This window comes from Microchirus variegatus (genome assembly GCF_963457635.1).
Source record: "Microchirus variegatus genome assembly, chromosome: 4".
Taxonomy (NCBI): Eukaryota; Metazoa; Chordata; class Actinopteri; order Pleuronectiformes; family Soleidae; genus Microchirus; species Microchirus variegatus.
In genome coordinates this window covers 28124382-28139142 of record NC_139805.1, presented here as the reverse complement: position 1 = coordinate 28139142, position 14761 = coordinate 28124382, and the positions used below count along the sequence as shown (strand labels likewise).

General features: G+C 40.1%; 1 protein-coding gene across 1 annotated transcript; it reads right to left on the bottom strand.

The window, feature by feature from the left end:
- Positions 1-1184: 1184 nt before the first annotated feature.
- rgs5a (regulator of G protein signaling 5a) lies at positions 1185-12840 on the bottom strand. Its single transcript, XM_083888071.1, has 5 exons — positions 12719-12840; positions 11809-11925; positions 10510-10571; positions 5592-5758; positions 1185-3930 (listed from the first exon to the last, which is right to left on the bottom strand). The coding sequence occupies exons 1-5, from the start codon at positions 12760-12762 to the stop codon at positions 3766-3768; spliced, it is 555 nt and encodes a 184-aa protein (XP_083744197.1). The 5' UTR covers positions 12763-12840; the 3' UTR covers positions 1185-3765.
- Positions 12841-14761: the final 1921 nt, after the last annotated feature.

Genomic DNA, 14761 nt, shown 5'->3' with positions numbered 1-14761 from the left:
GTCCGGTCCGTCAGCTGCATCTGTTTCCACTCATGTTTTTCACTCGTCACTCGGACGCTTTTCAGTAGCATGCTCTTCACATGCATCTGTGTTGTCGGAGATGATTTGTTTACTCAGAGGAAGAATTGGGCACAGGGAACAGATTTATGACTCAACGCTTTTCTTAGAAACTATCCTCGAGGGGTTACATCGGGGCACGGGCTTTTATTCACAATTTCCTCTTTGTCTTCCTCTTTGTGCGTGTTAGTTTTAATTAAACATTTTGACTCAAGCTCCATGTGTCTGAAAATGTATCTGGCAACACATTATCTTACCTGCTCAAGGGAACGCTGGAATCTGCGGTCTTTGATTCTTTCCCAGTGTGATTTTGAAACGAGACCTCTTTTTTTTTTGATGTCTGTTAACTTTTATAAACAGCAAGTGACTGGTTGTACAATTTATACCAAACATTATTGATGTGTGATTGTGGTGTCTCCTTGTGAAGCAGTATATTTGGATGAGGAGCCCACACTCACTGTGGAGTCAATCGAGGACCCTGCTCTGTCATCGGACCGGCAACTTTTACTGCTCTCTTGGGCCGCTTGCACAGATGGGATAATAATCTTGGAATAGCATGAATGGAGACGTCAAGGAGGGCATTTAAGTTAACAACAATCAAAGTCGGAGAAGATTTTCAACACTAAGTTACGTTTCGTGGATGTGGCATCTCTAGAATCTGACGTAAAGGTGTATTATTCAAGACTTCTCCAACACAAAGCAGTTTTTTGACTTACATAAAAGGCAAATGCTAAAGAATGAATAACCCTATCACTCATAACAGATGATGCAAATAAAGGTTTAACACATGAACACAGGGTTTGTCTAAATAAGGTGAACACACATTATTTCTTGGCTCACACAAGTAACATCAGATGTCGCCCAAAAGTCTTAAGGGTTGAAAACGTGCCACAAAGTGATGATAAGGTGTCTGAAGAAGAAAAAAAAAACAAAGTGACAATTATCGAGTCAGACGCGTCCTCCTTTATCAAAGAGAAAAGACTCTGGGCAGAGTCTTTTACCAGCTCTTCAGTCAAAGAATCATAGACTTCATGGTTGTATTTTTTTTAAAGAATGACTTAAACACAATAGTAAATAGTAGCAGATATTAACACGTACAAATAAATACATCTTCAGGAATCGTAAGCACATGTATATTTTTATATGTGGTCGACTACAAAACATACATGCAAGGCTACATAGAATAATGCATACTCAGCACTTTTGAAGCCCTCATTGATTTGTCTGTGTTGTGTTTTTCGACACCAGATGTTACAACACCAGAGTGGTAAATCTGTGTCGTAGCACACCTGCGTCAATTCTTACATCCTAATCATAGACTGCTCTTGTTTCCGGTAATCAAAACATAGATCAACTGATGAATTGATAATGGTCTGGCTCACTGACACGTCGTATTTCCACTGTTTCTTAGCGATCGTATCAATAAGGACTTGCTGAATGCTGGATATCTAGACGGGGTTTTGTTTTGTTAAAAACACACACACACACAGGTAATGCTTGCATTAAATGTGAAGACATAACACTTTAGGTGAGTAAATACTGTATAATTACTGAACGTAATGTCTACATTTAACTACATGAATACAGTTAACATTGCACACCACCTCCCACTCCACCATCACATCAGTCTATGACACAGTTTAATGGAAATTAGGTGAATATCAGTGCTTGTTATATAGTAGTACAATGCAGTGAAGTGAATAGCGTGTGACTTTAAGTTTTAACATTGAACGAATGTGACTGTTTTGTAGCTCGCTTTCCACGCCACTTAAATTTGCTTTATGATTTTCAACGTTGGTGTTAAGACTTGAAATATGTCAGATGTGCGCTGGATTGAACCAGTGTTGTCAGCATGTATTGCCTGAAAACCAACCTGTGAGTTCAGTTTCCCATGCATAAAATCACATAAATACCATGCGCGGGCCTTTATTATTAACATTTTTAGTATACAAACAGACTGCCGATATTGGTATTTCACATGGGAAAAAGACCACTCTTTGTTTAAAGCCACTGCTCAAGTCACTTTTGTTTTCAGATTCCCACCTACTTGATTTTCCAATCTTAGCAACGTGCACTTAAGTGGTAGCCAAGGAGCACAACCACTGAGCCAACTTGTCTGTGCTGTTCTCAAGGAACTGCTCTCACAGGATGCCTCGCAACCCAACCAGCGTGTGTGTGTGTGTGTGTGAGCGTGAGCGTGAGAGAAAGTGGAAGAGACAAACAAACAAAAAAAAAAAGACAGTTACGTGATCATCACCAGTCATTCCATAATAATATTTGGTCCTTACTGGAGTTAATCAACAGATACATTCATGAGTAAATAGTTAGGCATTTAGAGTTTTTTCCATTTCTGGAGAAACTTACATAGGTGCTGAATAAAACCCCCTCTGTCTCTGTAAGTCTGTGGCACGAAGGAGAAGACAAAACAGGGCTATGCTTTGACTTTCAAACATCATTTTGCATTACGCGGAATCTTTTTGGGGTAGAAAGGCAGATGAAGTCATATTTCACCTTGCCCCAGGTTTTGACGGCATAACACTGACTCAAATATGAGCAAATTCACTTACTGAAGTGCCCCCTATAAGGCACCAAGTGACGTGCACCAAATCGGCTTTGTTAAGTGTTGTCAAATTGATTTATACCAAAGCATCGAAGTGTTGTGCCACGCGGGAGAGCTGTGTTAAAAGGTCCAGCTGTAACTGGGCCTGACTGAGCAGATGCTGTGTTTAAAATAAAAGAAAGATGTAATTGCAGCACACGTGGGAGTGCTTTAGGACGTACAAACCGTTACAGAACTGCGATATATCTGCTTGACATCGCAGTAAGGTGTTTGCTGATAGAGAACACGATATTGGAACAGGGCAAAGTAGGACGAAGTAATCTTCCCCTGTTTCACTATGTCAAGTACGAAACACCTCACATGCTCATGTTGTTACTGCTCTTTGTCAGGTAAGCCGTGATTGGAGCACTCGAGGAGCCAAATCTGTTCATGTTCTAATTAGATTTGAATTGTGTTTCCTGTATTATTAATTGTTGTCTGTTGTAATTTTGGAGTGAGTCTTTCTACAGTTGTGAGGTGGACAGTCTTCATACAGTTGATTTAGATGGTTAAAACTTGGTATTAATGTAATCATTGGATTGAAGTTAGGATAAGACTAAGGGTTGACTGTCCTCACAATTACACTCTTAGAAATAAAAGTGCTAATTTGAACCATATACGTTTCTTCGGCTTGTCCTCATAGTAGAACCTTTTTATAAAGGTTCCACCTGGAACCCTTAGTGTTACCAAGAACCCCTTTAAAACCCTTTATTCAGGAAAGGGGTTTTAAAGGGTTCTCTGGATCAAAATGGTTCTTACTGGAACTATTAGTGTTACCAAGAACCCTTGAAAAACAAATGGTTCCAGGTAGAAACACACTTTTGGAACCCTTATTTCTAAGAGTGTACAGAACGTTTATGTGGCAGAGATGGGGAGGTAGGGTTATTTCAAAAGGCAGTGCTCTTTGCTTCAAAACATAATTTTCACCTTGGATCTTTTTTTTTTGTTGGTAAAATAAAGGTAGCCAGCTCTTGTGTGCTCATACACAGTGGTAGTTTATTTGAAATACTTTTGAAATTGAGAATAACGTTTTTGTCCCAATATTTTCCTGCTGTTTGAAACCTCACTGCCTCCCCACCCCTGTCTCTCAGGCTCGCTGCTCAGGCTTTTTAGTTGACCAGGAGCTCTTGGTACTGCTCGGACCGCAGGAAACGGGCGAAGGAGTCCTTCTCCATCAGGGCGTAGATCCTCTTCTGGGCCAAGTCAAAGGTCCCGTGGGAGAGGTCCACCAGGTTCCTCAGGGTCACGTCCTTTGTGAAGTGGTCAATGTTCACCTGCAGTGGCACGAAGACAAGACCTCTCGTAAGAAACAACTGAGGATGAAGACATGCAGATGTCGTGTTGAGGGATCGCAAACACAAATTCAAGGACATCCCCTTGCTATCAGGCTCCTTTTGGACAATACCAGAGCTGTCAACCTCACTGGTGTCCACTCATGAAAAGGCCAACCTCTCAATCATCAGTCCACTGAGACTGAAGGTGTGTGTCACTAAGTTTTCCCTCAAGACATATATTCTCCAGAAACACGAAGGTTCAGAATGCAGCTACTGGATAACATATACAGTACCTCTGGGGGGCGATGATGAAGAAGAAGATGATTCATCATCATTATCACTATTAGTTTAATCACTGCAAACATAGTACGTCACGTCCTGTGTCCCGGAGGTTTATTCCGAGAAAAGGGCGCTACAGAGAACAACAATGTTTACGATAACTGATTTGAAAACAGCAAGTGACTGATTGTAAAGTCTGAGCCCAAATACATTTAGAGCCAATGAAAGCGGAAAACTAACTTCATGTGTTTACTTAATATTTTAGTGGAAAATACACACCTGCTGCTGTCGCCCATCTGCTTCATGCTCTCACATGTTGGTCATATTGAGTGGTTATTTGTGTGACTTTTGAGTTATTATTGCCTTTCTTGCCATTTCAAATCAGCCTTACAATTTCTCCCCTGACCTCTGCCAGAGAACTAACTGGATATTCGCTTATTTTGGAACATTCTCTGTAAACCCCAGAGATGGCTGTAAGTGAAAATCCCTGTAGAGCGTCAGTTTTCTCAAATACTCAGACAAACCCGCCTGGCGCCGACAACCATGACACGCTCAAATCAGTCGCTGAAATCAACTTTCTCTTCCTGATTTGGACGCTTGGTTCAAACCTCAATCAAGTCATCTGGACGATGTCTAAATGCACCGAGTTGCTTCCATGCGATTGGTCGATTGTTTGAGTATTTACGTTAACAAGCGGTTGAACACGTGCACCAAAGAGCTTTGTTTTTCGGATCTATGTTGATGTTCCACAATAATCCACCTTGATCCAACAATAACCAGTCGCATGGTAATGTCATATTTACCACACGAACGTGAGTGGTTTTAATCTTTTGATCCCACCTCTTAGTTACAATTAAACATGTGTTTCATTCAAAAACCACCGTCCGACAGTGGTGTCGGATGACATGTTATTCACTCGGAAGGAACATCACTTCCTTTTCCAGACGTCACGTACAAAGCTGGGATAACATTACCTCAGCAAATGTGGTAAGCATGTGTGTGACACTTGCTGTTGTGTTACTCGCTGACGTGCAGAGTCTTAGCACATTCTCCTTGTGTAAGCTCATGTGTTTGACACTCGAGCACGCCTGCCCCTGTTTCTCATCCAAACGTTAGCTCCACGATTGGCGGAGAAAGGCTTTTAAATGTTTGAAAACTGCAAAGGCCATACACTAGAGCTGCAGGTTTTTGTTGTTGTTGTTATTGTAATAAATGTAATATTATGTTTATGCTACTTCTACTTCCGTGCCAAAATAGCAGTACTATCAGACCTGACGAAGGGAGCCTTTGTGTGTATACACCAGCAGCTCCAGGGGTAAGAAGCATGTATCCTGTCAAACTGTATCCTACTCGGATGTTAAAATGTCACAGGAATCCCTGACCTCTCTCGGTCCCTCCGACTGGATGTAGTCCTCATAGATCTTCTTGGCCTTGGCCGACAGTTTCACCGGGTCCTTGGTCTTTTTAAAGTCCTCGCAGGCCGTCCAGAACTCGATGTTCTCATCACTGAACTCGGACTGCAGGAAGCTTCGGAAAGCAGCCAGACCATCTGGAGAGAGGAAGAGAGGAAGTTGGATCAAGAGATGTCAAAATAAATAAAATATGGAGCAGCTAATAGTTCTTTGGTGCCCCGTGTTGTTCTAATGTTATCAAACCCGTGGCCCCCCATTTTTTTTACAATTTTATTTTGAAATTCTCATACCAGACATAGATCATTTTAGTTTGAGACCCGATGCTGGATCAGCGTCACCTTCCCGTCAGAGTCACAATAACATTTCCATTAAATGAGAAAACCAATTACCATCACACCATCTGTCCCTAAATGAACAGCTCTCCCCGTGTTCAAAGTGCTCTGATTATTAACCAAAATGCTTCACATACAGCAAAAAGAGCACCAATTAACTTGGTGCGAGTCACAACCAAACACTTGTTTTTTTATTATTACCATTTCTAATCTGCATAATATTCTTTATAAATCACAAGAATCTTCATTACGATATGAGAGGATTGATGATGGTGCTCTGTTCGTCTATGCCACCTCTCGATATCAGATATCACACAAACACTGCAGCACTTTTCCATAACAAACCATTAATATATGAATGGGGCCATTAACGGTGCATTTATAGCACACGCCAAGCCAAAGAGGACATTATCTCCACACGGCCCCCGCCAGCACCTGACAGCTCTCTTACATGGTTTGCAAAGTCGAACCAGTGAAGACAAAACGGTAACTATGCAACAGAGATTTCACATCAGTTGCCCTTCCGAATATTGATATTTCTTTGTGTTGCATTTCCTTGGATAAAAGGTAGAAAGGGTTTTAAAAGAGACAACAAATGATAGAAAAGTATCGTGGTCATTCGACTTATTGCAGAAAAATAAGGTCTTGATTTTTTTTTTTTTTTAAAACAAAAAATGTCTGTTAAAGGTCTCATTGTCTTGAATGAGCATGTGTTGCAGATGATAAGCATTGTGTGCTTCAGGCGTTTATCTTTAATCTAAATGGCTGGTGTGGTTCAAAATAGCAGCTGAGCTACAATCAAGCTGCAGCCTTTGTTGTTTTTTTTTGTTCCTTAACAGACCAGGACAAGGAAACACAAAAAGGAAGGGACAACCCCTTCCCCAAAAAAACACACAAAACATAACAAAACAAAACACACACAACATCGTGATTTCTTTGACAACTTTACTCCCACACTGAAATCCAATCAGCACCCAAAATAACACAAAGTATATTGACCCAGGCCTATTTCCTTGTGTATGTATGTATGTTTTTTTTTTACATATATAGTTTAGTAGCATGTTTATTTATGACAGAATATTATTATAAATATTACTTTTGGGAATATCTGGTGTACAACATGCTGCAGGGCATCCTGTGTAAGATTTTAATTAATTACACTACATTTATAATTTTTTTTTTGGTACATGATATTATTATGCAACCTTTGACTCGAAATAAAGGAGCGGTGGCGCCACACGGGAGAGGGTAATAACTCAGCGAGAGTCTCGTGTGAATTAACAGGGAAGAACCTGTAATAAAGAATAATGCTAAAGCGAAAATCCTCACATTGATATATTATCCTGTCGCGTCACTTTGCGGCAACCGTGCAATAAATCAGCGTTTGCTTAGATTTCTCCCTGGAGATGTAACCATAACACACACACACATGACCTCAGTGGGCACACAAACACACACACAGTGATACAGATGTTGGTGCAGGGACGTGCACAGTGCATTTCTGCCCTGCTCCAGATCTCTGAAGGAGCTACTTGGAAAAGCTCTTGTGCCACCCTGCAGCAGAAAATTTTCCTCCGTCCACAGCTGGTCAGTAACATCTGTACTCTGTGCTTGCGTTTTTTTTTTGTGTCCAGGAACTACTTTAGTCACTTATTAGCAACAGAGTTTACATGTACGGCTAAATACCGTTAACCATTAGAGTTAATCATCAGTCCTGTTGGCTGTGAAGTAAACAGCAGAGCCAGTGGTTGTGGCTTCTGGTATGTGTAGTAGTTGTTAAGATTCAAACTATTATATATCCTCATATTTCAGCCTTAATTCCAAATGATCCAGTGTATCGATAAAAGGAGTTTTGTCTCAATGTTTAATAAAGCAGATTATATCACCTAATAAAGCGTATTGGTTTTGGTGCGAAGTGTTTGAAGTGTTCCTCGACATGCACACAGTTTCCCGAAGCACTTTCACAGCATACGCCGGTCTGTATGTGTTAAGCGTACAATAGCAAGCGAACAGAGGTGCACGGCTGTTATGGAAACCACACACTTGACAGGTGCAGTGTTCCAGGAACAGTCTTCCTGACAGACACCAGACTCCAACAGAAAGAGAGCACTCCAATTAGACCACGTCCTTCAATAGTATAGGGAGATAATAGGGAATGATAATAATAATGCTCTGAAGCCTGTGCATATAGCCAAATGTGATACGTGTGCTTACTCTGGTGGTACTTTAAAATCAAAACATTATTGGAAATGCGGAATTTTGACCAGCGTGCATAGAATTTTTTTTTAAACATTACAGTAACCGACTCTCTCTAAATCTACCTCCTGTGAAAAGTCTGTAGCTGACTTTCCTCGTCCTATTTACACCACTGTACTTTAACATTGTAAAAAGTTTGAGAACCACTGCCTTTAATGAATTCCTTAAAGGTGCCATATGTAAGAACTTACTACATTCAAATTCAAAATACCGAGGTCTTTTAGGTTCCGTTTGGTAGATGGCGGTAGGTGGCGCCACATGCCAAAACATGATTTCAAAACATAAACATGATTTGCAGTCTGCAAAATATTTTTTTTCATGCAAATATTTTGTCTGTACTGTTATTGTTGGTGAGTTCAGTTTGTTATATGAACATTATTTCTGAGTCTTTGTGACATATTAGGAGAATTTTATGGCCAGTTGCTTTAGATTTATTACATAATGCACCTTTAATGCATTGTGTTTTGGGTTTTAACCCTGAGAACACAGAGCATTTTGGCTGTTACTATAAGAATGTGCAATATAGAGTGTCTTATATCCTTTTTTTCAGCAGAACCTATGGCAAACTGATGGGGGGAAAAATAAAAACAAGTACTTGAGATGTTTAAAATCAGACTGAATTTGGCACAGATCCATGCCGCGTGAGCACTAGACTCTTAGAAATAATGGTTCCAAAAGGGTCCTTCTACAAGGGCTGAGGTTCTACCTGGAACCATTTGCTTCTGAAAAACCCTTTCCCGAAGATAGGGTTTTTCAAGGGTTCTTGGTAACACTAATGGTTCCAGTAAAAACCATTTTGATCCAGAGAACCCTTTAAAAGCCCTTTCCTTAATAAAGGGTTTTGAAAGGGTTCTATCTGGAGACAAAAAGAGTTCTCCTATGAGGACAAGCCAAAAAACCTTATATGGCTCTACTTAGCACTTTTAAGAGTGTAAGGGTTGAGATGGAGGCGCCTCGTTGTGGTTAAGTGTCTTTCTAAGCGGGTGGTGTCCATATTAGTGAAATATTTCTCTGGAATGATGCCCGTGTCCACCTCCTGTCCTGTCCCCACTAAAACTGCTGCTGTAAAATGGTGTGAAATTGGTGCAGTCAGTCCAACACAAGCTAAGGGAAAACAACCTGCCAGTTACGTAAAAAAAAAAAAAAAAACCTGTGTGGCAAACATAAGGCTGGCTGTGATTTTTCAGCGGGGCCCCGTCTCTGGACACGTACACAGCATCCTCTCTCTCTGCTCACTCCTTTTAATGGTATTTGTCCAAGTATGTGCGACGGCCAGTCTTACTGAGGAAAAGGGAGGATGCGAAGGGTGCGTCTGATGCTGACAGCACAGCAACACGATAACAGTGAGGTAACAGTGAAGTCATTTATTGGTGCACTGCTTGTTCCTTTTTCAGGCCTTTTATCTGCTTATTCAGTAAAATGTTGGGCCTTTTATTCTAAGACAGGATTCTGCTATAACTGTATACTTGAAGCTTAATGGTGATGGCATTGCTGTGTTTTGGCCTTGGAACTGTAGCCCAGAGCATTTCCTGTTTTCCTTTGTCTCATATCACGATACCTTACATTTCTTGATTGTATGCTGCCCCGTATATGTTCGGAGCATTTGGGCCATGATCGACACATTATCGTCCTTTTAAAGGTGCATTATGTAATGAATCTAAAGCAACTGGCCATAAAATCCTACTAATATGACAAAATATTTGCATTAAAATACATATTTTGCAGACTGCAAATCATGTTTATGTTTTGAAATCATGTTTTGGCATGTGGCGCCACCTACCGTCGTCTACCAATCATTGCAGTCAGTAGAGTCTCAGCTGCCGAGCAACCACGGGTTGCCAGTTACGTCAGAAAACGAAACCTAAAAGACCTCGGTATTATGAATTTGATTGTCGTAACCGTTTTTGGCCACATTCTTACATATGGCGCCTTTAACTCTAAGCTCTATGTGGAAGAAGTACATAAGAGATTGAGGAGAATGAAGCACTAATGAATTGCCGACCAAGACACCAAGAACAAATAACAAAACAATGAAGGGTTTGTAATTGTGTTGCCCAGAGAAGGAGCTGTGATTAGACACGGTACAATTCATCAATTGCCTAATTCTTGATTTTTTTCATTTTGTGTAAACAGATCAGATCAAATCAGATTATGGGGACTCGGCTGTAATTTGGTTAAAGCGAGGTACAAGAGTTTAGGTCTCGCAGGTTATCATTTAGTCCTGACAGTGTTTGTGTGTGACACAAAGAGGTGTCGAGAAAGACAGAAAGAGAGAGAAAGAGCAAGAAAGCTGTACATACAGCTGTTGTTGAGGACTCGTTCCAGACTCTCCCGCCAGTAAGCAGCCTCCTCAGGAGTAGGCCTGTGTACAAAATACCTCAAATTAGAAAAAAACTGGATAAAAATAAGAGGCAATACAACATTTTTTACAGTATGTACACAAACAAATACATCGCAGATTTAAAATGAGGAAACAAATAACGGCAGACACATAAATAGAAATTAAAAGTTTTTTTGAATTTGGCCATAAACACGTCTCGTTATATAACTCTTATATAACTCAGCGTTCGCTCATTATCGGGGAACGTGTGAAGCTCGCGCAGAGGATGTAAGCGATCCTCTCCATCTGAAAAGCTTCAAACAACATGCTATAAATATTCAAAGTAGTGATGTCAGACCGTAGTCTCGCTAAATCAGACCGCGTCTTTGATCACGGCTTAACTGCTGCAAGATTTAGGCCTGGAAAACATCCGGGGGGGGGGGGTTGATCGTGTGTGATGCTGCATGTCAGGCAACTCAAGCGGAGCTTTTCCACGTGTGCGTAATGATTGTGTCACCTTTGGGAGAACGCTTTTTGATGTTTTCTTTATAAATGTTTCAAGTTACAAGGACAGACCAGTGGCAGGCGAGTGAGTGGCGTTCTCATTCCAGCGGAATCTCTGTAAAGGACATAACTTATCGATTCTCTTCGGTGCAGGTGGCGATATGATCTTAACCTCTGTGATGTGACTTTGTACATCAGTGAGGGCCAGTTCATATTCCACTAACGCTGAAGTGATGAGAGGAACATTTCCATACACTCGACTCGTGAATCAAATCAAAGAGAATAAAGATACAATTTGAAAACTTAATCTAAAATAAAAACAGATTGTTAACTTGCCATGGGAGGTGCAAGCTGATAAAAAAAAAAATCCTGAAATCTACTTTTATCAAACCGCCATTTGATTCACTGAATAAATCCTTTCAAATACATTTCTTCAATGAACTGTTTCATGATTAAAAGGCTTTAAGAGGCCGAAGTCAAATGCTGTATTACAGCAAACCAAAGTAAAGTAGATCACCTTTGACTCACATTTATGTGGCAATGCCTGATAAAAATGGAAGCAGCATCTCACTGTAACATCTAAGCCCAGGCCCAGCATATAGAGCGGTTTAACGTCCTTTGATCCCCAGATGTTGTACCTGCTCTGGGCTCTGCTCGGCTAATTTAGCCTCAATTTACCATCAATCAATCTGCTTAACACTGACCTCCAACAGACCGGCCGCCCCCACCCCACTCCACCCCAAGCAGTTCATCTCTCCGAGGGGGAAACACTCACTTCTGCGGCTTCTTCTCTGGCTTCTTCTCCGGCTTCTCAGAGTAGGGAATGATGAGGTCGATGACATTTTCTGGCTTCTGCAGTAAAACACCCAACTTTGTCTTAATCTCCTTTGCCCTGGACGGGAAAAAAAAAGCAGAAAAGTTATTTTTAAAACACAGTCGTGATGTTTATTCAAACATTCAAACGATGACATTTACCGTCCTCTCTCTATTCTATTTAAATAAAACGCTAAGATTTGAATTTGCTGGCAAGTGCGTTGGCCGATTTAATACAAAATCCACAATAATTGATTGCTTCACCAAAGATTTTGTTCAACGAAAAAATATAAAAGGAGGGAAAAGTGAAATTAACTTTAAGACTAAATCTCATATTGTTCTAAACACATTGTAACATACGTCTACATGAAAACTATCATTTTTTTTCTCAATATTGTGTCTGATATACTATAAATACATTTACCAAAATTAATCCTCTTATAACTGCATTATGTCATAATGCTGAATGCAACTCTAGCATTAAACACTTTTGCCAGTATTGCTATAATATTGGAAATATTTGCTGTAGATGGTTTTGACCATGACACTTTGTTGCCCTTTTCAGTTTTTCAGAGGCATAAAACATGAAATTAGACAGAAAAAAAACATATGCTATAACAGACGTAATATTGTCCATGGAGGTCAAAACATTTCCAAGGAACAAAAGTTCATTTTAACATTTAAGAGCTGAGATTTTAAAACCCTCAGGCTCTTTCAAATGAGAACATTTAACCTGCAAAAGACACTAGCATGGAATAAACAGACACATTTTAAGACCAGAGCAATTTGTAAGATGTTTAAAATACATTAGAGCATTTTGCGCACAGTTAAAAGACATGATAGGAAAGGTAACGTGATAATGCTGGTCTCACCTTTCAAGGCAGGTTTGAGGTAAGGCAGCTAATCCCTTACACATTTTCCAGATCTTTCAGACACAGTACTTAAGATAGAAATCACTCTTCCTGTTAGGACACACCGTTGAGTCTGAGTCCCTTTTGCGTTGTGACTCTGGCTTTCAGCACATTGAGAGTTTTATAGAAACGCCCTTTGGGCTCTGGGCCAACAGCTAAGCCAATCCAAGACTGGAATGTGTAGAGCGTTGGTCGCCGAGGAGCCTGAGTGAGGAAGGGTCATTTTTTTTAGATGTGCACGGCTGTTTCAGGATCAGTGTGAAGGAAAGCAGGCCGGTAGATTCCATTCTTAATAACTACACTTCAAGTTGCCTAACACTTTGACAGTATAGGTGTATTTATAAAGGTTAACTGCAAATGAATAAGACTATTCCCTTAACAGTTTCCTGTTGAGCCTGTGTCACACTAAAATAACTGGTTATTTTTGGACCCAGGCAAAAGTGCTAACTGATCGTTTTCACCCCTGTTATGTCACATATGCCAGAAACAACCTGGAGCTCAGTGACAATCTGACAGCCATTATTATTCTTCGGTATGGCTGTTATTTTTATTTGCTAAAAACCTCCTCACGGGAGGAAGACGAAGGTACGTCGTCTTAGCATCGCACCAGAAATGACGCTACAATTTGAAGTTTTGCCAAAAATCATACAGACAAAGTAAATGTAGCATAGTCAAAGCGATCCCAATTTATTCCAGTTGGAGCCAAAGCCGATGAAATACCATGTTGCTTGCCGAGTCATTTGACTTGGGATTGAATGCAAATTAAACACATTCCTACTGGTCAAAAACCCATTCAAACTCATGATTACATGGGTTTTTGTCCACTGCAAATGAGGTATAACTTGCTTATACCTTCACCAAGGAGGTGAACATTTTTTGGCCATGTTTGTTTATCTGTGAGCAGGATAAAAAATAAAGGTCAGATTTGGATTCGGATGAGAAACTAAGTACCTTTAGCGGAGGTTTGCACACTGTGAGTGCTAAACAGTAGCAACTGACCAAACAATTTGCCAAAGTGGATTAAAACCTTTCCTTTCATTGCTCCATGTAGCAAATAAAACATTACAACTAAATCATTGCAGTGTGAGGACAAAATAAGGCATTGTCATTATTTTTGGTTTGGGAAACACCAATCAAAATTGTTCATAGATTCATTGAGAGAAGAATTGACAGATGGAGCGATAGTTAAAGTAATTGTTAGATACAGAACATCAGCGTTTTGATCAGAGATGTGTTTTTACCATCGTGGTTATTTCATCGCACACGCGACACATTTTCTCTTCTTTGCAGAAATGTTTGATTTTATTTCAAAATGGGAAAAACGCCTTTCCAAACACTTTCTGAACCAAAGTTACGCGACTAGTTTAATTTGTAGATGTGTGTTTTGGCATTTTGGAGACATAATAGTGATGATAAGCAGATTAGGTGCAATGACCAAAGCTAACAGCAATGGGTCATTGCTTTTTTTCTTAACAGCGTCAACTACTTGGGAACTACTGCATGTCACTATGACGCAAATATTTTTTCCACAGAAAATATGAAAATTTGGTGACGGAGACAAGAACAGATATTCTGCTGAAAGACAAAGATAGATTTATTCTGCTTTTATAAGCTCTCATGTCTTTAATACACTTGTGGTATTGGCAGGGAGGCAGAGAACTCACGGCTAAGCTCACCATCTCGCTGTAAATCAGTTAAATCTCCACAGGCTCTGGTGTATAAGCAATGAATGTAAATCGTTGTTGGCCAAAAGCTGCTTTATTTAACATTAGACATGAGCTTACTTTCACTTGAGCCTAATCCAATAGGCATAATGTTACACGGACTCTTGTTGCAAGACATTTAAGAGAGTAAAACAAGCAAATTGAGAGTAATGTCATTTTCATCATGTCCTGGTCCTTCCTTGCCAGTGAAGTCACAACAAAGACACTCGTCAGACTTGGCAATTTTCTCCTTGTTTTCTATGGTGATCATAATGTCACGATCCACATTCATATAATTCAA